The sequence below is a fragment of the Chanodichthys erythropterus genome, chromosome 15 (genome assembly GCF_024489055.1).
Source record: "Chanodichthys erythropterus isolate Z2021 chromosome 15, ASM2448905v1, whole genome shotgun sequence".
Lineage (NCBI taxonomy): Eukaryota > Metazoa > Chordata > Actinopteri > Cypriniformes > Xenocyprididae > Chanodichthys > Chanodichthys erythropterus.
In genome coordinates, this window is record NC_090235.1 from 34994083 (window position 1) to 35016660 (window position 22578).

Here is a 22578-nt window from a genome sequence, read left to right on the forward strand (position 1 = left end):
CTGATGAATATTGGCCTTGTCATCCTGGAATATGGCCATGATACATATTCCAACATGGTTGTTTAAGAAATTAAAATCTACACACTCTGTTAGGGTTAAAATATATTATATATTAAGTTTATATAATACATTTAAATAGTTCATACTTGAATTACGAGATTCATGTACCAACAATAGTATAGTAATACTACCAATACTACAAATACTAACTAAAAATGTAACTGATATTCATATGCCACCCACACTAAATGATATAGACATCAATAATACACCTGGGATGATCTTTTAAAATCGTTCGAATTACAAAGTGGCTTTCGGGGGAGCCCTATTTTCCGATCCTCCCTGACTGACTTTAACGCTTTTGGTGCATGTTAGGGCATTTAAAACAATAGGTTTACAGTAAACCTATTGTTTACTTAGTAAACCGTTTACGCAAGCGTCAGTCAGTGTTGTCAGTGTTAGGGCAAACAGCTCTGTCCACGGTTCTGAATCAACCGCGCTCAGGCCTACATCATGCAAATCATGATAAAAAAAACAGAATAACTCACATAACAATCATAAAAAAAATATATCAATATTAAATAGGATTAGGGCCAATCCTCACAAACGCACAGATCAAGTAAGTAATTCCATGATTCTTACCTTAAATCAGAAGTGACCATAGAGGCTGGGGTCTTCTGTCTTTGCTTTCCGTCCTGTAACCCAGGATGTTGAGGGTCGATGACCGGCTTTAATCCAAGATAATACAAAAGGCAGAGGGTCAAATTGCAACTTTTAGCAGCGGCGGCGGTATCACCGGCAAGCTAGTTGTAGCTGGTGCACTGTCATCACTCCTCTTCGTTTGTTTTGTAAATCCAAATTGACTGAGGTTTGGCTGCTTTCTTTTTGACATTCTTATTAGTATCTACAGAGTGTTCCAAAAAACGAATAAAGTATGTTCTGAACTTAAAGTTAAGCTAACATTCAAATACCAACTCAGTGAGAAGTTCAAGTAGTGACGTAAACGTAGTAATTTCAGTGCAGCGCCGCCACGCATGGATGGTCACAGCAGGAGACACAGCGGAAAATAGTGTTCGGAAATAGTAATGTAATGAGCGAATAAACACACAACATTGACACATTTTTAATATCATCATTTATTTCAGGAACCTTAATGTACAGAAAATCAAAATCTATATGCGACACAAAAATGGACAGTGTTTTAGAGCTCCCCCTAAATGTCTCAAAGTAGGCCTTCAGGGGAGCCGAGCTCCCCTTAGCTCCCCCGTAATTCGAACCCTTGCATTTGACACACATAAATGTTAAAGGTACAATTTGTGATATTTTTTTCCGCTAGAGGTCGCTAGAAGCCTATTCAAAACAAAGGCGTAGTTTGATGACGCCAAGTTTTAGAGCGGAAACTTGGGACATGTGGTCTCCATCTCAAGGGACGGTGCAAAAGAATAGGGATTGGAGTCTGGAAGAACTCATGTTCGTGGATGCGATTATTAACGTTAACTGTAGTATGAAGCAGAGCAGGACCGAGTGTGGCGGGAGCTGAACAAGGAGCTGGAGCGATTGATCAACACACGCCTCACGAGCAGCGGGACTTTTATTATGACACAGTCGCCGGCGCCGCTTCCGCTTTTCCGGTCATGAGTTTAAGGGAGCTGTCCTTGTGGACAGAACCAGCGGCAGATGGTAAACAGTAATTATGTTCCATAAATAAGTAACGCAATCCAGCATAAAACGTGCAAGAAGTAAATAAGGAACTGCTTGAAGCAAGCTAGTGGTTTGCTGGACGCTAGACACTACTTCCGCATTTGTCCACGACACTGTTGTCATGTGGTTTCTACGTCAGTAAAGGCGGTAACAAAGGTAACTGACGTCATTGACAGGCGACTGCACTGCCCCGTGTCACTGTTTAGAATGGGAATTTTCTCATGATTTACAAGTAGTTGAAAAAATTTGAGATATTGTTTGTAATCAGCTGGACGAAATATATAACACTAGCCTAGTGGTTTTTGGATATTTTACTGCAAAAAATTTACATATTGTACCTTTAAATACAGAGGATAAGGTGATTGTCATCCCTGTTACCCAAATGTCATGACCTGTTACCCTAAAAAGTAACAGGGTTGACGGTAACAGGTTTGACAATTTCAAGCTAATTTGATATTTGCTAGCTAACAGACCAGATCAGAAAAATACATTTTGTACACTTTAAAAGGATATTACTTGTAGATATTCATTATGTTACATTAAATAAATAAGTGTTTAAACGTATACTTCAAAAATGGTAACAGCTTTGACATTGCATGATATCCCTCCTCTGTCAAACCTCATAAATCATCAAACATATTATAGAAGAGAGAGAGAAACTTATTTTTATTTGAACTGTTGGCATCCTGGTTTAGAGATGATGTACCTTCATAGAAGTGTTGTCACTGGAATGCACCATTATTTATACAGGGTTCTTTGGTGGGGGTAACAGGACTGACATGAAATAGGAGACACCGATAAAATGATTTATATTTTATAAAAAAAATAATGTATATTTGTGCTAAAACATTGCTTGAAAAAAAGACTATACTTAGAACAATATGCAAAAGTGATTTTTGTATCATTTTGCATTCAGTTTGCAAATTAAAAGTCCTGCTGAAAAAGAACAATCATAGCAAGGGACAGACCCAAAACCTTACCCGTATAAGAATAATTGCAATTTTAATTATTTAAAATAATATTTAATTGACTTTACTTTGGTGTAATATTGATAAAACAATGCACAGTATTGATATGTTTTTAAATCACAATTTTATTTGTTGTTATAGTACTTCTATGCAGGGCTTGACATTAACACCCGCCAACCCGCCAAATGCGGGTATTTCAGCTGTGGCGGGTAAGACAGCCACTCCCACCAGCCACTTTGGCGGGTTGAATATAATTTCAGCCTTCAGCCAAATGAAAAATAACCAAGATCGTCGTATCACAAAATTACAATTCAGTCACAATTCTTTATCGATTAACTTGCGGTTAGTGAAGACGGGATAGGCGGAATCGCGCTGAATGACACAACAGTAGCGATCGCGTGCGCGCTCTCTCTGTCGCGCGCGATCAGTTCTCCTTGCGCCTGAATACATGCACACAGATGTCAAAATGCATCGTGTGGAGTATCTCTCGTGAATACAGTGGGCTATGGCTTACGGCTAAGTGGGTAAAAACTGGATATGTGTCAGTATATGACGTCCATGCATTCAGCAGCCCCCAAATAAATATCTGTCTGTCATTAATGTTAATCAAACATCAAAAATGTTTAAATAAATGTTTACATGTATGCTAAATAAACATATGTATCTGAAAAAAAAAAAAAAAAAAAAAAAAAATATATATATATATATATATATATATATATATATATATATATATATATATATATATATATATTAAATTACTATTTGTAATTTGCTTCTTTGTTCTTTTTATATAGCCTAACAAAAATAACTATACATACCCGATATATACAATGTATAGTCTTGATTTGATTTGGGTGGTCAATCTGCATTTGTAAGTTTGAAAGGGTTTTAAATCTTGTAAATCAAGTAAAATGACTCAAAATCAAGTAATTTAAGCATGCCAGAGTCAACTTTAATAATATATAATGTAATTTCCCAACAGCAAGATTCTGGCCAGTGAAAATGCTGAGTGGCTAGTAACTTTGGAAAACCACTAGCCACATTGGCTGGTGAGCAAAAAAGTTAATGTCAAGCCCTGCTTCTATGTCTGGTTATTTCTTAGGGACGCAAAAGGCACCGATTTCGTGGAATGACCCTGCTACACTCGGGTCTGTAAAAATAGGGCACAATGTCTACTGTGTTAATATGAAGGAATTATCCGTATTGATTTTTCACGATTGTTTTGCCTGTTTTAAATTACGCATTACATTTTGTGTTTTAGGGTTACACAGGGTTACATTGTAACAGATAATGTCCTGGCAGTACCTTTTCTGATTTTTCTACAATTTGTTTCTTACAGTATACGGTAACAACTCTACTCTACATTTACGAAACGCGCTTCCGGTTTGCCGTAGCTATTCCGCTACTCTGAGGTCGAGTAGCACGTGTAGTAGATGAACACAGTGCATGAGTGTGTTGTGAACACGTTTATTATCGCTTTACAAAAAAAGGCTTTTTTGTTGTCTAGATCGTTTTAGATCTGTCGCATCAGGCTAGGCCTACTTTACCAAGCATCCCAAGTATCCCAACAACGCATCTTCAAATCATTTGGTAAGTTGTTTGTTTCTTAGCTTTATTGTTGAAAGCGAAGTATGTGATTCATACCATTCCGTAATAATGACAACACAGCACAGTATACAGACTAAATAATACAATGAAGCGATCTTGTTCTTCATTCAAAGATAATATTTGAGGTTGTATCCTTTATAAATGCGTAACAAACTCGTGTTCCCATTGTTAGCACATGGTACATGTCGCGTATGAATTATGATATCTGAATGTAAATTGCCTACCAGTAATACATTTGAGGTCCTAGAAGCGGAATTCCCATACATAATTTACCATGGTTTTCGAAATTAGTACCACACTTAGCCTACTGCTGTTTTTTTTGTTTTTTGTTTTTTAAGCCGGTAACGTTAGCTTGGTATGATAACGTACTCTGCCATAAAATAATAAATTAACAAAACAGCAAGAAAGAAATATTCAGAAAGCTTCTTACAGTGATTAAACTTGTCATTTGATTGTTATGATTCATTAGCATTGAAGTTGTAGTAAGTATGGCATTTTGGCAGAAACTTATGGTTGCCATGGTGCCATAATATGATTAACATTTTTGTCAGGAATAGGATCCAAATCTTCCTCATGTCCACATCATCATGTTAATGACCAGCTGTAAATGTGTGTTGCAATGGCTCATTCACTGAAACCTTGAGAAATAGATTTATTTGTGTATCTGAAATGTTCTAATGTGTCATAAAATGTTTGATGATTAATGAAACTGTTCTTTCAGGTATTAATAGAGAACAAAGAATCCCATAGATCATTGATTTGATATCTAGTCAAAGGGTTTCACAGGCCTTTTTGTTGCTTCAGAGAATTGATATTGTTGGTCTCATCATTGTGAAGTGCTTGCTCATGAGATGGAGTTTGACCATGCAAGATTACGCTTAGAAATTGATCTTCATTAAATGATGGTGACTTTTTTCTAAACAAGAAACAATAAAATCAGTATTCCCTTTTTTTCTCTTTATTGTCAGATTAATCATATCCTATCATTTCTTTTCATTTATCCAGCATATGATTGCCAGTATGAAGTATATTCTGGTGACGGGTGGTGTGATCTCAGGCATTGGGAAAGGCATTATAGCCAGCAGTGTCGGCACGATTCTCAAGTCCTGCGGCCTGCATGTCACAGCCATCAAGATCGACCCATACATCAACATAGATGCAGGAACCTTCTCGCCATATGAGCACGGTAACCTCACACAACTCATAGAAGCTTCTTCCACTTCTGAGACTGTTTTACAATTAAGTGTTACAGTATAGACCCTTTTACTGTTTGTACACAATGATGACGTAGCAACGTATGCGCGCAAATTTTGGCAACGGAAGTGGTGTTGTTCCTCATAGGTTCTAACGTGTTAGCAACTCCGAAAGTAATATATATATCTACAGCTTCGCGAGCGGATTAAGCAACACAGACAGATAAAGTTATTTTAAAAAGTTGACTTTATCAAATGGTATCCGGCTGTCAGATCCATGTAGTCGAGTGGATAGAAGACGTTAGCAGATGGCCAGATATATATACATAAACCAGTTCTCTCAAGTTTTAAAGACCGGCAAGAATGACTAATATCCAACAACATGACATGATTTTTAAAGTGACCAATAACATCGATGATGTAATACACTATAATTTATTTAGTGCTAATAAAATTATTAAGCCTATTTGGAGAGAGAGATGTGTAATGACGTGTGATCGTGTGATAACGAAAATATAACTAGGTCTAGACTACTGAGCAGGTGTTTTCAGTGAACAGGTTGTAAAACTGTTGACTAAGTTCAGACACTCATGAAAAACTGATGCTGATTATCTGGGAAACATTCTCTAACATCAGTCAAGTTGTCATTGTTTGAGTCAAACAAGCTGTGAATTTTTTGTAACATTAAAATAGGAGATCATGACTTATTCTGTGCTCAAAGTGATGCTCAGAGCTCCAGTGTTTTCCTCTGTGGGTGAACGAGGATGATGGTGAACAATTCCAGGATATGCTTTTTTTTCATTGGTTGTTGCGTTAAATCTTACCTAGATACAATAGTGCTATTTTCTGATTGGCTACTGTGTAGCCTCTTTCTTTTTTTGATTGGCTGATAAGTGGCAGGCTACTCCAGGGGAGACGCGCTTGATTCCTGCCCGGCGCAGCGGCATATTAAATATATGAAAAATAGTTTTTCTGCGTGAGGAATACAATGTGTGGCGGGAGTGCGTGACAAAAGACCAAAATGAGTGACTGTCACGCTCAGTGCGTTACACTTGAGAGCCCTGAAAACCTTACAGAGTTGCTAACACGTTAAAACCAATAGGCAACAACACCACTTCCGTTGCCAAAATGCGCTCGCAACTGTTTGATCACGTGGGCTGTAAAAGGGTCTATATATCAGATGATTTACAAATCTTGACTATAAATGATTGTTTCTTATATGCAAGTTTTAATCTGTTTGCTAAATTCAAGCATCACTATTATTATTATTATTTGAACAAACCCCGAAACCCTAATTATAACTATGCATACTATGTTAGTTCTATGCATTTTAAATGAACAAGGTTTTGTGATTGTCAGCCTCTGCTTTTCCACAAGAGACTAAAGCCACCTTGTACGTGTTATAGCACGCCGCTCTGTTACTTTCAGCTAATAAAAGAAAAATTCTGCAATTATTTATATGCACGATAATCATATAACTCCTTGGTCTATATAAATATGATGTTTTGTTTTTTTGTAGGTGAGGTGTTTGTTTTGGATGATGGGGGAGAGGTCGATTTGGATCTGGGAAACTATGAACGTTTTCTGGACATCAGGCTAACCAAAGACAACAACCTGACCACAGGAAAAATCTACCAGTCTGTGATCAACAAAGAGCGCAGAGGAGATTACTTGGGCAAAACCGTACAGGGTGAGAAGGGAGTCTTATATTAAAGGTGCCCTAGAATCAAAAATGTAATTTACCTTGGCATAGTTGAATAACAAGTGTTCAGTACATGGAAATGACATACAGTGAGCCTCAAACTCCATTGTTTCCTCCTTGTGTAAATCTCATTTGTTTAAAAGACCTCTGAAAAACAGGCAAATCTCAACATAACTCCGACTGTTACGTAACAGTCGGGATCATTAATATGTACGCCCCCAATATTTGCATATGCTAACTCATGTTCAAGGCATTACACAAGCCAGTATTAATGTCTGGAGCTGCACAGCTGAATCATCAGACTAGGTAAGCAAGCAAGAACAATAGTGAAAAATGGCAGATGGAGCAATACACGATACACGATATCATGATATTTTTAGTGATATTTGTAAATTATCTTCATAAATGTTTCGTTAGCATGTTGCTAATATACTGTTAAATGTGGTTAAATTTACCATCGTTTCTTACTGTATTCATGGAGGCGAGAGCCGTCGCTATTTTCATTTTTAAACACTTGCAGTCTGTATAATTCATAAACACAGCTTCATTCTTTATAAATCTCTCCAACAATGTCCAATGTTAGCTTTAGCCCTGGAGCACTATCAAACTCATTCAGAATCAAATGTAAACATCCAAATAAATACTATACTCACATGATCTGACGCATGCATACAGTATGCATGACGAACGTCTTGTAAAGATCCATTTGAGGGTTATATTAGCTGTGTAAACTTTGTAAATGCACTATATTATAGTCGAGAGCTCGGGGGCAGGGAGCGCGCGATTTAAAGGGGCTGCAGCCTGAATCGGTGCATAGTTAATGATGCCCCAAAACAGGCAGTTAAAAAAATTAATAAAAAAAAATCTATGGGGTATTTTGAGCTTCTCAGACTCACTTCTCAGACACATTCAGGGGACACCTTAGTCTATATGACTATATAGACTTAACTGGTTCTAGGGCACCTTTAATTCTTGTTGTCTTGTGGCTGTACTTCTAAAACAGCCTATTTCAGTTTTTATTTCAAGTGCACTGTGACAAACCACTGTGTCGTCTGAATGGGCTTTAAACATACTGTGTATATACTGTGTGCTTTAAGCATACTGTGTATCTATGTTCTCCATATGTTTAATTGTATAATCATTTGTTCCAGTGGTGCCACACATAACTGATGCTATTCAGGAGTGGGTGATGCGTCAAGCTAAAGTTCCTGTAGATGATGATGATGTTGAGCCCCAGGTTTGCGTCATTGAGGTGAGTAAAGATAAAGTAAATAGTTGGCCTGGTTTCACAGACAGGGATTAGATTAAGCCAGGATTAGACCTTAGTTCAATTAAGACATAAAAGTAGCTTTTATAAACGTACCCTAACAAAAAAACATTCCTGATGTGTATCTTAAGACAAAACAGTGGCACTGACTTATTTTAAGATATGTCAGTGCAAGTTGCTTTTAGTTAAAACTGCTCAAACATCCATTTTAGTCCAGAACTAGCTTAAGCTTTGTCTGTGAAATTGGGGGTTTAAGTTTAACAGGTTTCTGATGTCTGAAGTTTTGTCTATCTTTTTGAAGTTGGGCGGTACGGTCGGAGACATAGAGAGCATGCCTTTCATTGAGGCCTTCAGACAGTTCCAGTTTAAAGTGAAGAGAGAGAATTTCTGTAATATTCATGTCAGTCTGGTACCACAGGTGAGAAGTTGTGCGCATTCACTTCGTCACACAGAACAGTGCATTATAGACCATATCACATTACATGTACACATGCCTTGGTAATGTGAGTGACATAGTGTCTTGATTGTGATGTCCAGCCCAGCGCTACAGGAGAGCAGAAGACCAAACCCACTCAGAACAGTGTGAGAGAGCTCAGAGGACTTGGACTGTCACCTGACCTGGTGAGTCAAGTTTCATAAAGCTAGTGTATGTTCAGAATTGTCACTAGCTTTAAGTCTACAATGAATGAACTCTAGATGAATTCTGAGAGTTTTGAGTGTTCTTTTATTCTTGCTGTTGCAGATAATGTGCCGATGCTCCACTCCACTTGAAAACTCTGTTAAAGAGAAGATATCCATGTTCTGTCATGTGGAACCTGAACAGGTTAGACCGGATCCTGCAGAACTGAAAACCACAAATGATGAGACACTTTTACCAACATAGCTGTTGGTTTAATGCCATTGATTTAATGCCATTGATGTCACAAGGACAGTGAGTCTCATTCACTAATAATTGCGTGGATTATTCAAATTTATAGGTACTGCTCAAGAAAATTCCTGCCTAATTAACAATGTGCATATGCACATGAATTTGTTCTTAACCCCGTTCTATTGTTAATAAATTTGGAGTATTATAAATGAGTGACCATGTGCTCGGGGTTAGTAATTTGGATAAAACACACCCAAACCATTTCCATATAATGGCTTTACACACAATCTTTCCTTTCTTCACTCTCAGAAAACATATTATGCTCTCTCAAAACACGCTCTTTGAGTATGTGATTTGTGTATGTATGGTTCAAATTGTTTCTCTGTTTTTTGTCATTTAAAATAAGTTTTATAATGAAAGTTATTGATGAATTATGATTGTTTTACGTACAGTTAGTGAATGAAACCCAGTAATCTCAGTTGGTCTTCTCTATAGGTGATCTGCGTACACGATGTATCGTCCATCTACAGAGTGCCCCTGCTCTTAGAAAACCAGGGTGTTGTGGGTTACTTTTCTCACAGACTGCACCTGCCTATTGAAACCAGACCCAGGAAGATGCTTGCAAAGTGGAAAGAGATGTCGGACAGGTTAGAATACATTTAAAAGTGATTCAGGATCAGTTTATAAATTTATATATTGAGCTATAATGGATCATGTAGGCCAAGATCATCTATTCCTTTTGCGATCTATTTCATATAATGAAGGCAAAAAAGACCAACAAAGCCCTTTTTTTTATGTTGTCTGCATTGTGTTTGTATGGTAGATCAGACAGGCTGTTGGAGCATTGCTCCATTGCTCTGGTGGGGAAATACACTAAATTCTCAGACTCGTATGCCTCGGTGATCAAAGCCCTGGAGCACTCCGCTCTCGCCATCAGCCACAAACTAGAGGTTAAGGTGGGTAAAATACAGCCTAAAGGCCTGTACACACCAAGATGAATATCGCACCCGTTTATCGCCAGCATTTTTCGAGACGTTGTATGTGTTCATACCCAAGCGATTTTCACTGCCGATGCGCAGAGTGGACACTCCCTGCCAGTATGTGGCAAGTAAAAATGCAGAAACAATACACATCTATTGTTGTGGCCAAAAACTGGCAACCCATAGCAAGAACTGTACCCATAGCTTGTGTCTCAATCAGCTCCTTAGTTCAGGAGTCAGGGCACTGATCTGGGAGTCGGCCACATTCATTTACACGGTATACAGATACACGACCTAGGAAGCTAGGGAGCTGTTTGAGACGCAGGGATAGTTTGTAGGGGTCTTCCTCGTCTACTTTCTCTTCGTCGTCTTGGTATCACTGTGTGCTCGACAAGACCGTTTTGTGCTTGAGCGCCACCAAGTCGTGTTTTACTGTAACTTCAGCAGCTCCAGGCACGTGAACAAAAGCCCACTCTCAATGGTCTGCCAGTTTTTAACGTGCCACGTCAAACCAAAAAAACAAACCAGAGGCGGTTTTTAAAAAATGGCGCTTTTGCGCCTCACGTTTTTCGTGTCGGTGTGCACACTAACATTGGCGCCCTTTGTTTAGTCACGTAGTCACGAGGTGTTAAACGTCAGCGATAATCGTGTGTGATATTCGTCCCCGGTGTGTACAGGCCTTAATGCAGTTGGTTCTACAGCTGGGTAACTGTAATTTAAGTCTCATGTGTCCCAGAATGTGTCTGTGAAGTTTCAGCTTAAAATACCTCACAGATCATTTGTAAATCCATGTTGTTAAATACCCATTTCTGACTACAGTCAAGAACAGGCTGTTTTCGTCCATGTGCCTTTAAATGCAAATGAGCTGCTGTGCCTCGCCCCTGTTCACGTTCACAGTTCCTGCCTCAATCAGATTCTCTGTCAAAAATTTACAAGACATCTGCTTGGTTTTGATTATCATCTATATCGCGATCACTCTCACGGATAGCATAGTTTTTCGTTCATCATTAAAGTTTATTATTCCCACACGTTTTAAAGCTATATCAGTTTAAACTTCTAATGGATCATTTTCTGAGCACACTTATATGACACGCACACACAGACAGCTGGCTGTCAGACGTCAAGTCTCATGAGTAACTTCTTTCACATTTTTTTTTTGTTTAAATTGTCAAATACACACAAGGTTCTGTAAAAAACACACACAGTTCACATAAACGGAGACCGTTATGTCTGTGAATGTAAAGAGTAAGGCAACGTTGCAGAAATCATATGTGTATATAGATCTGTGGTGCATTCCCTTCAAAAATAAAACTAACCGTTAATCCACTGCATTCAGTGGCTCAGATGTCAGTAAATGAAGATTGTTCACTGTTACATCCAACAACAAAACATCCCAATTAATTACCAGACATTGTTGTCGCTACAGCTGCTCGACCGCGGAGAAAATGGCGGACAGCACGCTGAGGGCGGAAAGTATGGTAATACAGGACTGTCAGTCAGTGGCTGTGGGCACGGCATAAGTAATGTGATGTCACATTACTCAGAAAATCAAAGTGGCTTGTCTAATGAGATTGCTTTGGTTTAACAGGGATTTAAAAAAAAAGTAGTTGGTGGATTTTTATCATTGTGGGGTGGTTGTGTTCACACACTGCCAACACAATTATATCCAAACACCTTATAAAAGTGTATCTAGCATGGTAGGTGACCTTTTAAAGAATAGTTGAATATACAATTGTATCGATAAATCTTTATCTCTTTATCTCTTTATCTTTCTTTCTCTAGTATGTTGACTCTGCTGATTTGGAGCCCAGTACATTACAGGAAGAGCCAGTGAAGTACCATGAGGCCTGGCAGAAACTCTGCAGTGCGGAGTGAGTAATGCTTCCAAATACAATTACTTAATATACATGGTTGAATTTACACATTTTAACATCTATTCTGCTTAGTAAGAGGATACTAAGAACTGTTTATTTATTGAGGAGAATTCAGAAACCGTTAAAGAACTTAATTTTGCACAGTTATCCTGATGCAGTTTTATTAATTTTATTGCTGCTGTCTCTCATGCCATCAGTGGTATTTTAGTACCTGGAGGTTTTGGAGTACGAGGGACAGAGGGCAAGATTCAAGCCATCAATTGGGCCAGGAGACAGAAGAAGCCTTTCTTGGGTAGGACCTATTTAAAATGAATTTTAAACTCCAATGTCCTGCAGCGGCTGTGAATGTAACACAACTGTACTATTCATCTTTCAGGTGTGTGTTTAGGGATGCAGCTAGCTGTGTGTGAATTTGCTAGGAACATGTTGGATTGGACAGGCAAGTTCTTCCTTCACAAAAGACTGTTGTACTCATGACTCAGTTCACACAGCCGTGCTGAATAATGTGTGATTCTTCTGTTTTACCTAGATGCTAACTCCACGGAATTTGACCCAGAAACAAAACATCCTGTGGTGAGTTGAAATGTGGATTTCTGGTTCATTTTGGATCAGAAACAATAGAGCAGATAGAACTATAATGTTTTTAACTGGTCATCTCACAGGTGATTGACATGCCAGAGCACAATCCAGGGCAAATGGGCGGAACTATGCGGTTGGGGAAAAGGCGAACTATTTTCAAAACCAAAAACAGCATACTTAGTAAGTGCATTTCACTGCCTGTAATACCACATTGATGAAATTTAATGCATGAAATCACAGATTTTTTTTTTTTCCCCTCTCGCAGGAAAACTTTACGGAGATGTAGATTATGTAGAGGAAAGACACAGGCATCGCTTTGAGGTACAAAATCTCTTCTTAAAAGCTATTTAAATGGTTTTACATGTACAGTTTATAGTGTATATAAGATTGTGGGAGTATTCACACTAAATCTGTCATGATTTTGCTGGTGGTATAAATTAAGCAATCTCTTGACGTTTATTTAGACTTGATTTTTTTTTTTGCTTTAATATGATTTTTTTTTTTTCCAAATATGTTGTTAGATATGGTAAGTTGATTTATTTCTGTAAATCAGTTCAAAATATCAGTTTCAGTAAAACATTTGACGGGTTTGCATCATCTCTCAGTTCCCTTGAGGCATTTTGCTTACTATATAACAGCCTTTTCTCTATCAGTAGCTGTTTATAATCAGATTAATGGCTCAATCAGACTTTAACAAGCTGAACACCTAAAAAAAGAAAAAAAAAGCATGTAACATTTGAATTTATTTTCTCAATCAGAAAATACCTGGCACAGTGCCGTGATGTGTATGTTAACATACATTTAAACATGCATATGTTTATTTACATATCATGTCTTAAAAACTGAGGCCCATTTCAGAAAGGATGTTATGTGAAAACTGAGTATGTTAACCCTGAAATGAGGGGAAACTCTAGGTTTTCCGTTTCAGAATGGGAGGCATGTCAAAACCGAGAAAGCAGGTTAAGTCAAGCCCATTACTGAAAGAGAGGTAACTTGTACTCAGAGTCAGTTACCATGGTAACTTACTCTGTGAACCTAACCTGGGGTGCATTTCCCAAAAGCATCGTTAGCCAACTATGGTTGCAAGTTCCATTGAATTCTTTTGGTAACAACTGAAATTGCAATGATGGCTGGCTTTGGGAAATGCACCCCTGGTCGGAAGGCATCAGAAAGGCATTTATTTTCAATAAAAGTGAGGAAAATGTTCTAAAAGTGTAAGTAAAGTGCGTAATGAGTGTTTAATAATAATAATAATAATAGGATTTTTAATTTTAATAAATATAATCATTTACACTATTATTGCATCCTGTTAATGTACAACAACTGAGGTGCAAATACTATGTATCTGCTAATATAAAGTACAAATAGCATCTAATTACGATGTAAACTTATTGCAAAGAACTGCTACTTTTACATGTAAATAGAATATCGCTGTATAAATGGCATCTGTTGCTAAGAAAATATGCTATTTCCACTTGGTGTAAATAGCTGCTGCCTTAGTTTTAGTTAGTTAACCCCATTAGCAGATTAGCAAAATAAGAAAAATACACTTTTATTTATTTATTTTGCCCGTGAGATACCATGAAAATCAATATTAGTTCAGTAACTTACCGTTCTTCCAGTTTTCACCTATTATAACATATTACAGTAGTCAACATTTGAAGTGGATCAAAACCTTTCATCAAAGTTCTCCTAAAACTTATTCTTAAGACAACTTTTTACTTTTTTGATCCACTAAAAATGTTGACTACTGTATAACAGTGATTAAAAATTAAACTTGTATTGACTCGGATGTATGCGGACATATTTTTGACGGATGCTGTTGCCATAGTGAACATTAATCCATTGATCATGGCTTTTCATAGTCATGGTGCATGCACTTAGTCTAATCTGAGTTTTCGGTTTCAGTACAGCTAAATTGAGTTGACTTGCTCTGAGATGGGAAACTCAGACTTGGTTGAACCTCCTTATTGAAATGGGCCCCTGGTCAGTAAATGAGATTGAATGTTTACTAAATATTTACTAAGAAAGCTCCTCTGACACGTCAGCTTTTTTAAAAATATATTTCAAGGCAAAAACTAGCTTCGGTAGCTTCGGTGACATTATCGTGGCAGCTTTCTCTGGTTCTAAAGGTGGCAACTTAACCTCTTGTATGCGCTGAAGTTTTGTTCAGAAATCTTGTAATGCACATGTAAACATGTGAATCAGATTGCAATGTTTAGGGTTTGCATGAACAGAACTTTCAGAATCTGAAATCAGATTGGATTCTGATTGACGAAACTTAGTGCATGTTAGCATACCTAATAAAGGTAAAAAAATATTTGTATTATCCTAGTGGCATGCATGAATCCAGCATTATTCCTTCTGAGCAGGTGAACCCAGAGCTGAAGCAGCATTTTGAGGACAAAGGCTTCCATTTTGTGGGTCAGGATGTGGAGGGAGAGAGAATGGAGATCATAGAGCTGGATGGTACGTGAGAGAACACAAGACAAACTAAAATATGACAAGATGATTTGAAATGGACACTACTTTGAAAGCATATTCGCCAGTCATTTATGTTGTTGTGAGAATAGTGTAATCACTTATGGTGTTCACACTCAGCAGGTTTAGTTACATTAAAACAAACTGGTGTGTTTGCTCTGTTAGTGCGGTTCATTTGACTAAGTGCAAACACTACCATTAGAACAAGCAGACCAAGAGGTGGGTCTCGGTCCATGTCCAAATCAACTCTGGTCCGGTTCGACTGAAATATAAACCCAATACTTACGAAAGACATCTAAACAAAACAAGAACATGACGTCACAAGATGTGACCCCTAAACAGAAAGCACACCTGGTTTTTCTTGTAATAGGTGCTAAGTTTCTCATTACAGTTAGCTACTGGTGGAAACACCATCTTCTTGCAGCAGATCTTCCCTGGCTCTATTTTGAGTCCTTTACCAGCTGAGAACTCACAAAGAGCTTATAAAATGTGTAAAGTACCATCATGTGAACGCACGCACACACAAATGCATTTAGCCCAGTCCGCAGCATTGTTTTGGATGTTCAGTAAGTTCTGTCACAAAATGTTTGTTTTGGGGTGGTTGTTTTAAATTTTTAGGTTTGGTGTTAAAAATGGCAGTGTGAATGTTAAGCAAACCAGGACTAAATGTATAATTTTTCTTTTTTGATCAAGACTAAAACAACCAATAGAAATAAAATACAAGTGTGAACACACCCTTGATAACATATTTAAATCCTGTCATGACCAGTAATTTTCTTCACAAGGATACCAAAAAAACAGTGGTACCACCACTAAAAGGAAAACACTAGCAATTTACTACTGAAATGAGAACAAAAATGTGACTCAAATTTCTGCAGTAATTGACAGCATGCCTGAGACTGCCCATAGACCTGAAATAATTTTAGTAGGAACATGCTAATATTTTTTTTAGCTATGGAATTCTTCAGTTTGACTTTTTTTTTTCAGATCACCCATATTTTGTTGGTGTCCAATATCACCCAGAATTCACATCCAGACCCATAAAACCATCTCCACCATACTTCGGCCTGCTGTTGGCTGCTGCAGGGAGGCTTCCAGGTTATATCCAGAAAGGTTGTCGACTGTCGCCACGGTATGATGTTCCCTAAGCAGCAATTTTTCCTGCCCAAATGTCATCCCAAGATCTGTCAATAAAAACTGGTTGCTGTCTCTGGGAAAGAGACCTCATATAAAAAACATCTTGAAGCTGAAAATCATTATTTTAACAGCTGTTGGAACCTAAGCAGTGGCCATTTGACAAGCTTTGCATGATACCAAATGAAAGTTGTTTTTTTATTCACAGAGACACATACAGTGACCGAAGTGGCAGCAGTTCTCCAGACTCAGAGATTGCAGATTTTAAACTCTGTTCAATTGCTCAGGAATAAATCAGTTAATGGTATGTTGTGAGATCTTATCTGTGAACAAAATTATTCCCAGACAAACTTTAATTTTAAAACCACCCATTCTTTACCTGAAAGCAATGGGATAATGGTTCGGTTTCAGCAGTCAATGGAATTGTGAAATTATCAGCTGCTTTTTTTTTTTAACTGTCATTTCATCTTGTACATGTGATCTTGCCAATTAAAGTTGGTTTTATTTTAGGTAATTGTTAATGGATTAACTTCATTGTTCTGTGGCTGTGAAGAATTTAAAGGTGCCATAGAACATCTTTAAAAGATGTAATACAAGTCTAAGGTGTCCCTTGAATGTGTCTGAAGTTTCAGCTCAAAATACCCCTTATGTTAACTACCTATTTTGGGGCATCATTAACTATGCACTGATTAAATCTCTTGCTCCATGCCCTCCTGAGCCCTCGACTATAAGTGCAGTTATACAGTGCATAAAGTTCACAGCTAAAATAACCCTCAGATGGAGCTTTACAAGATGTTCCTCATTCCCATGAGTATAGTATTTGCTTTACATTTGAGTTTGAGGCTATATGCTCTGTGGCAACAGGCTAATGCCACACTGTTGGAGAGATTTATAAAGAAGTGGTGTTTATGAATTATACAGACTGCAAGTGTTTAAAAATGAAAATGCAACCGCTTGGCTCTGCAAATACAGTAAGAAATGGTAAATTTAACCACATTTAACAGTACATTAGCAACATGCTAATGAAACATTTAGAAAGACAATTTACAAATATCACTAAAAATATGATTCAAATATTGGGGTCATACAGATTAATGATCCCGACTGTTACATAACAGTCGGTGTTATGTTGCACCTTATGTCTTTTCCACGTACTGAACTCTTGTTATTCAACTATGCTGAGGTAAATGCAATTTGATTCTAGGACACCTTTATAAAAAATAAAATTCTCAGTGACTATTCTACAGTAGTTTCTATAAACCCATTTGTAACTTAAAAAAAAAAAAAACAAATGTAAATGCAGGCATTTTGTACACTGAGAAACCGATTTATTGGGACAATCCTTGGCTATTGCAAAAGCACGAAGTGCTTAAAAAAAAAAAAAAAAAAAGCCTGAAGTTATAAACAATTTACACTTCAGGATTAGGTTTGACTTGCACCACCCGTATGAACACTTGAAATTCCACCTGCTGGTCAAAAGCTTTCGAGCACCTAAAGAAAGAAACAGGCAATACAATAAGCCATAGTACATAAACCAAAGATACAAAGTTCTCATAAGTACTGATCTCAGTCCCATATCCGTTAGTTTCATCCAGCAGTCACTACAAAAAGCTATCATCACAGATCAGGAATTACACTAAACAAAAGCAGATAGCAACATACCTGCACTTGTGCCACCATTACCACCAGTCATCAGCACCTTTAAGAGGAAAAACCATTAACACAAAGGGGCAATACAACAAGCATTAACACATACAAAGACAGTTTTCACATGCACTGATCTCAGTCCCATTTCCGTAAGTTTCATCCAGCAGTCACTATGAAAAGCTAATCATCACTGATCAGGAATTAATTACACTAAACAAAAGCGGATAGCAACATACCTGCACTTGTGCCACCATTACCACCAGCACCTTTAAGAGGAAAAACCATTAACACAAACAGGCAATACAATGAGCATTAACACATACAAAGACAGTTTTCACAAGCACTGATCTCAGTCCCATATCCGCAAGTTTCATCCAGCAGTCACTATGAAATAGACATCATCATTGATCAGGAATCAATTAACACCATCAAAAGCTAATAGCAACATACCTGCACTTGCACCACCTTTACCACCAGTCATCAGCACCTTTAAGAGGAAAAACTATTAAAACAAGCCACAGAAAACAAAAATCACCATGCAACACCACATCAGCAGCTACTGCTGAATGTTGGACAGTAGAGTGACCTACACAGACACCAGCTGACAGGAGGTCAAAGTCTCCCCATTTATTTAGCACGTAGTTGGACAATCTGGTGCACACTGAGAGCACAGATTCTCAAAACGTGCAAATGGCCCATAATGACAGTGAACTTGCACACAAACACATTAAAGCCAAACAAGGACTAAATTATAAGAGCAATTAGGGCAGTAAAAGCTGGCTCAGAAAATTAATTTGACTGTCGTAAGAGCTACTCTCAAAGAGGGCAAGTTTGTAATCATAGCCAACATAACCCAAAACAGTAACCAACCTTTTACAGAAGGTTCACTCAGCCCATCTCAAAGAGCACTATGATGGCAGAACATTATCCATCCAAGAACATAGTCCTCTTATTTCGCACCATCCAACCTGCATGAAAAAAAACAACCATTAGGCAGGGCTACACAAAATAGGACATCCATGAAGACACATTTCAGTTGTCCTTTTCCTTAAATGTTGCCGAGACAGCTACAAGTGAACTGTACAGCGACCGTCGGTAAAAGTGTTGCTATCGGCTCCTGTTTGACCGCGCCTGCTATAGATGAACAAGAGCGTCTTCGATCAGGGCCGTGAACAACGATTTCAATAACACCATTTAAGGTGCTTGAGACAGCAACAAGTTTTTTTTTTAGCTACAAATTTAGTTTAAATAGGTATTCGATAACCGCTAAAGAACTTTTCACATGTAGGTGTACTTCAGCTGCACATAAAAACATATTTAAGTTTAATATTTAATTTAAATTGAATTTTATAAAGTTAAAACAATACCTAGGCAGTAGAGATTATGGTGGAACCTCATGGTGAGCCAAAACTCCAATTTCAAAACACCTGAATTAAAAAAAAAAATAATATATGATAAGCGTCCCCATTTATTTAGCATGACGTCAGACAATCCGGTGCACACTGAGGGTGCCTTCACACTGGCAGTTTATTTCCAAATGGGGCAGTTCACATGGAAGATTTTATAATAAAAAAAAAAAACAAAAAAAAAAACAAGTGAAAGTAGTCATGCGAACCTGGGTGCGCACCGGGGTACCGAATCAGAGACGACCTGATGGAGGTGGTCCAAGTTCAGTTGCACTCGAACTGTGCTGCAGTTCACGCAATTATGAAATCAACACCAACTCTGGTATGTGCTTGTTCAAGTAGTAAGGTAACCTGCGCATGCGTTTTTGCCCAATTATAAAAGCATTTACTTAAAACATAAGAGATGGTGAGGATTCACCTTGGATTAGAGCAGGAGTTAGCCTGCAGTGTATTCACGCGCTGCGGATTGCCATCCATTTGCCACTCTGATTGCACTAGCGGTCTCCTCAAGAGGCTGCAAGCAGCGGAAAACCATCCACATGTTGCGCGCACACAGTAAATGAAAGTGTCGTTTACCCTGCTGCACATGTCGCCAAATTTGTTGACCTGTGTTTCACACGCCATGCACATCTGTAATGATGGGATGAACGCAAATGCACCAGGGTTCAATAGAATCAATTTGAGCGTGAAACCAGACCAACGCTGCGGGGATAATCACACTCAGGTGGTAAACGAGCCCAGTGTGAAAGCCCCAGAGTGTATGGATTCTCAGAAAACATGCAAATGGACTATGACAATGAACTTACAGCACACTGACCCACAGTTAGCATCTTCTCACTTGCAGCACTGCACCTTCTGGAAGACAAAATAAAAACATTAAAGCCAAACAAGGTCTAAATTATAACTGAGCAGTTAAGGCAGTTAAAGCTGGCTCAGAACGTTAACTTGATTGTCATAATAGAGCTGCTCTCTCAGAGAGGGCAAGTTTGTCATCATAGCCAACATGAAAAAGTCTAGTCTAAAAGAGAAACCAACCTTTCACCGAAGATTCACTCAGCTTATCTCAGAGCATTATGATGGCAGGACATTTCATCCATCAGAGAACATGGTCATTTTACACCACCCAACCTACATGAAAAAGTAACTGTTAGGTAGGGCTACACAAAATAGGACATCCATGAAGACATGTTTCGGTTGTTCTTTTCCTCAATGTTGCTGAGACAGATACAAGTGAACTGCACAGCGACCGTCGGTAAAAGTGTTGCTATAGGCTCCTGTTTGACCGCGCCTGCTATAGATGAACAAGAGCGGCTTCGATCAGGGCCGAAAACAGCGATTTCAATAACACCAGCTGCAAGTTTAGTGTAAGTAGGATTCGATAACCGCTAGAGAATAAGTTCTCACATGTAGTGGATTTAAACTAATTATATAAAACCATATTAAAAGTTAATCCAGTACCTATGCAGTAGTGATTGCAATGGAACCACGTGGAGAAAAAATCATGACTTGCACGAACTTACAGGCGAATAAAGAGATAGGCCAAGTATGATATATCTAGGAATAGTAACGTATAAGAAATATATTAACCGCCATTAGGTATAAACTTGCCAGGTAACTTAATAGACTAACGTACAAACATAGCCTAAAATGGCGCCGCGTTGTAAACTATTCTGCAAATAACGTTGCACTGAGTAAAAAAAAAATATATAAAAAAAATAAAAATAAAAAAATGTAAGCGTCATAAAACCCACAAATGTGACAAGCATTTTGTAAAACTAATTAATTCGAGTTAACCCTGACCGCGCTGTTTCGCACTAAATCCTGATTACTTCGAAACATCAAAATATTCAACGATGAACTCCAATAATTCACAACCAAAACAGTAGTATAATAACCAAACAATATTTTGTTGAAAACTAGCTACTGAAATATACTACACCATTTTCGATGTTACAGGATTGAAGAAAACTCACCTCCATTCTTAGAGAAAGCGGTTGAAAGAAGGAAGTTGTGAATGTGACGCGTTATTTTATACAGAGAAACTTAACGCTGATTGGTGAAGGAGCTCATCGCTGATTGGTTGAATGAGGTGGCTTGCTCGCAAAGCTTGATGGGATTTGTATTTCTGATTCTGAAATAAAAGGATTTTTTTTTTTTTTTTTTTTTTTTTTTTTTTACATAATATGCAATATGGATAACTGACGACTCTTTTATTTAACCAACTGTATGTTTTTATTGTGAAATATATTTATACTTAAAGATATATGTATATAAAACGAAGTAATAAAGTCATTCTCATGTTGTTGTTGTTGTTAAAATCGTGCTCTAGCAAGAACTTGCTTTTACACAACTACTAAATACTGTGATCTTAGCTCAAATAAACTATGCAGTTAAAAAAAATCACATTAAACTAGGCTACTAATTCTATTTGTTTACAGATTATATCATGCAGGAATTTATAGCGAGAGAATCCGTGACAAGAAGTGGGATACGCTACCGGTCAGATGATTAAGATAGTCTCAGTGAGCGCTTTATCTTCTTTTCTTTTTACATTACAGGCTAATTACAAGCATATTTTGGGTCATTGGCTTCTTGAGTTGTTTGAGGAATCCCCCGGCTGCCTCAGTGTCACTATTTCAGCACCACGGACAGAGTCTGTACAGCCTCTGCTTGGACCGAGGCAAAATCACCGGCTAATATTCTTCACTAACCAGTAACCACAAATACAAATGTAAATGCACAAAAAAAAAGAAAAGCAAAAAAAAAAAAAAAGTGGTTTGGCCTAAGACCGACTTCCTTAATAAAATAATGCTTCAATGAAAAATATCCTTGCAATATATTTTTTATGAATTATTTACTCCGAGTATTATTAAATATATATGAAATTGATTATTGAACACAGGTGCTTCTATCATATTGCTATTTTATACAGGCAATAAACCGCCAGAACTTGAGTTACAGGGACTTTACCCTTCACTCTGATTCACATCCTGTTTACTCGTAGTAAAATCATTGTATCGCACTGTTTTCGTGGCTTATTGGTTTATAAGAACGAATATTATACAAACTTATAAATACAGGCGTAGTATGCCTGTTTATTAGCAACATTATATAATAATGTGTAAGGAAAAACGCTTACGTCGCAAAACAGGTTTCGCTTCCTCCAG

General features: G+C 37.7%; 1 protein-coding gene, 1 long non-coding RNA gene and 5 other non-coding genes across 9 annotated transcripts; 1 reads left to right on the forward strand and 6 right to left on the reverse strand.

The window, feature by feature from the left end:
* Positions 1-4067: 4067 nt before the first annotated feature.
* ctps1a (CTP synthase 1a) lies at positions 4068-16813 on the forward strand. Of its 2 annotated transcripts, none has more exons than XM_067361766.1 (18): positions 4068-4262; positions 5286-5466; positions 6993-7163; positions 8327-8427; positions 8744-8860; positions 8980-9063; positions 9185-9265; positions 9806-9957; positions 10134-10266; positions 12073-12161; positions 12362-12456; positions 12541-12603; positions 12694-12737; positions 12827-12923; positions 13009-13064; positions 15116-15212; positions 16212-16356; positions 16567-16812. In XM_067361766.1, the coding sequence occupies exons 2-18, from the start codon at positions 5289-5291 to the stop codon at positions 16649-16651; spliced, it is 1788 nt and encodes a 595-aa protein (XP_067217867.1). In that variant the 5' UTR covers positions 4068-4262; positions 5286-5288; the 3' UTR covers positions 16652-16812. The 2 variants fall into 2 exon arrangements, with proteins under 2 accessions (XP_067217867.1, XP_067217866.1); XM_067361765.1 differs by lacking the exon at positions 4068-4262 and adding an exon at positions 5048-5185 and having other exon boundaries at positions 16567-16813.
* An 872-nt stretch (positions 16814-17685) lies between these two features.
* LOC137002234 (uncharacterized) lies at positions 17686-22575 on the reverse strand. Of its 2 annotated transcripts, none has more exons than XR_010891797.1 (9): positions 22551-22575; positions 20447-20539; positions 20218-20266; positions 19373-19432; positions 18876-18973; positions 18456-18492; positions 18242-18271; positions 18021-18057; positions 17686-17849 (listed from the first exon to the last, which is right to left on the reverse strand). It is a non-coding gene; the product is annotated as an uncharacterized lncRNA (long non-coding RNA). The 2 variants fall into 2 exon arrangements; XR_010891796.1 differs by lacking the exon at positions 22551-22575 and adding an exon at positions 21385-21442 and having other exon boundaries at positions 17687-17849.
* Positions 17917-17987, reverse strand: LOC137002304 (small nucleolar RNA SNORD99). The gene has a single exon (XR_010891834.1). It is a non-coding gene; the product is annotated as a small nucleolar RNA SNORD99 (small nucleolar RNA).
* On the reverse strand, positions 18347-18418 carry LOC137002303 (small nucleolar RNA SNORD99). The gene has a single exon (XR_010891833.1). It is a non-coding gene; the product is annotated as a small nucleolar RNA SNORD99 (small nucleolar RNA).
* LOC137002279 (small nucleolar RNA SNORA16B/SNORA16A family) lies at positions 19040-19176 on the reverse strand. The gene has a single exon (XR_010891812.1). It is a non-coding gene; the product is annotated as a small nucleolar RNA SNORA16B/SNORA16A family (small nucleolar RNA).
* Positions 20338-20414, reverse strand: LOC137002277 (small nucleolar RNA SNORD103/SNORD85). Its single transcript, XR_010891810.1, has one exon. It is a non-coding gene; the product is annotated as a small nucleolar RNA SNORD103/SNORD85 (small nucleolar RNA).
* Positions 20604-20739, reverse strand: LOC137002278 (small nucleolar RNA SNORA16B/SNORA16A family). Its single transcript, XR_010891811.1, has one exon. It is a non-coding gene; the product is annotated as a small nucleolar RNA SNORA16B/SNORA16A family (small nucleolar RNA).
* Positions 22576-22578: the final 3 nt, after the last annotated feature.

Excerpts from the sequence above, each read along its gene's own strand:
- ctps1a (XM_067361765.1), top strand. Across the intron at positions 7,164-8,326 it reads CTTGGGCAAAACCGTACAGG|TGGTGCCACACATAACTGAT; the intron begins GTGAGAAGGGAG and ends CATTTGTTCCAG. Across the intron at positions 9,266-9,805 it reads GTCATGTGGAACCTGAACAG|GTGATCTGCGTACACGATGT; the intron begins GTTAGACCGGAT and ends TCTTCTCTATAG.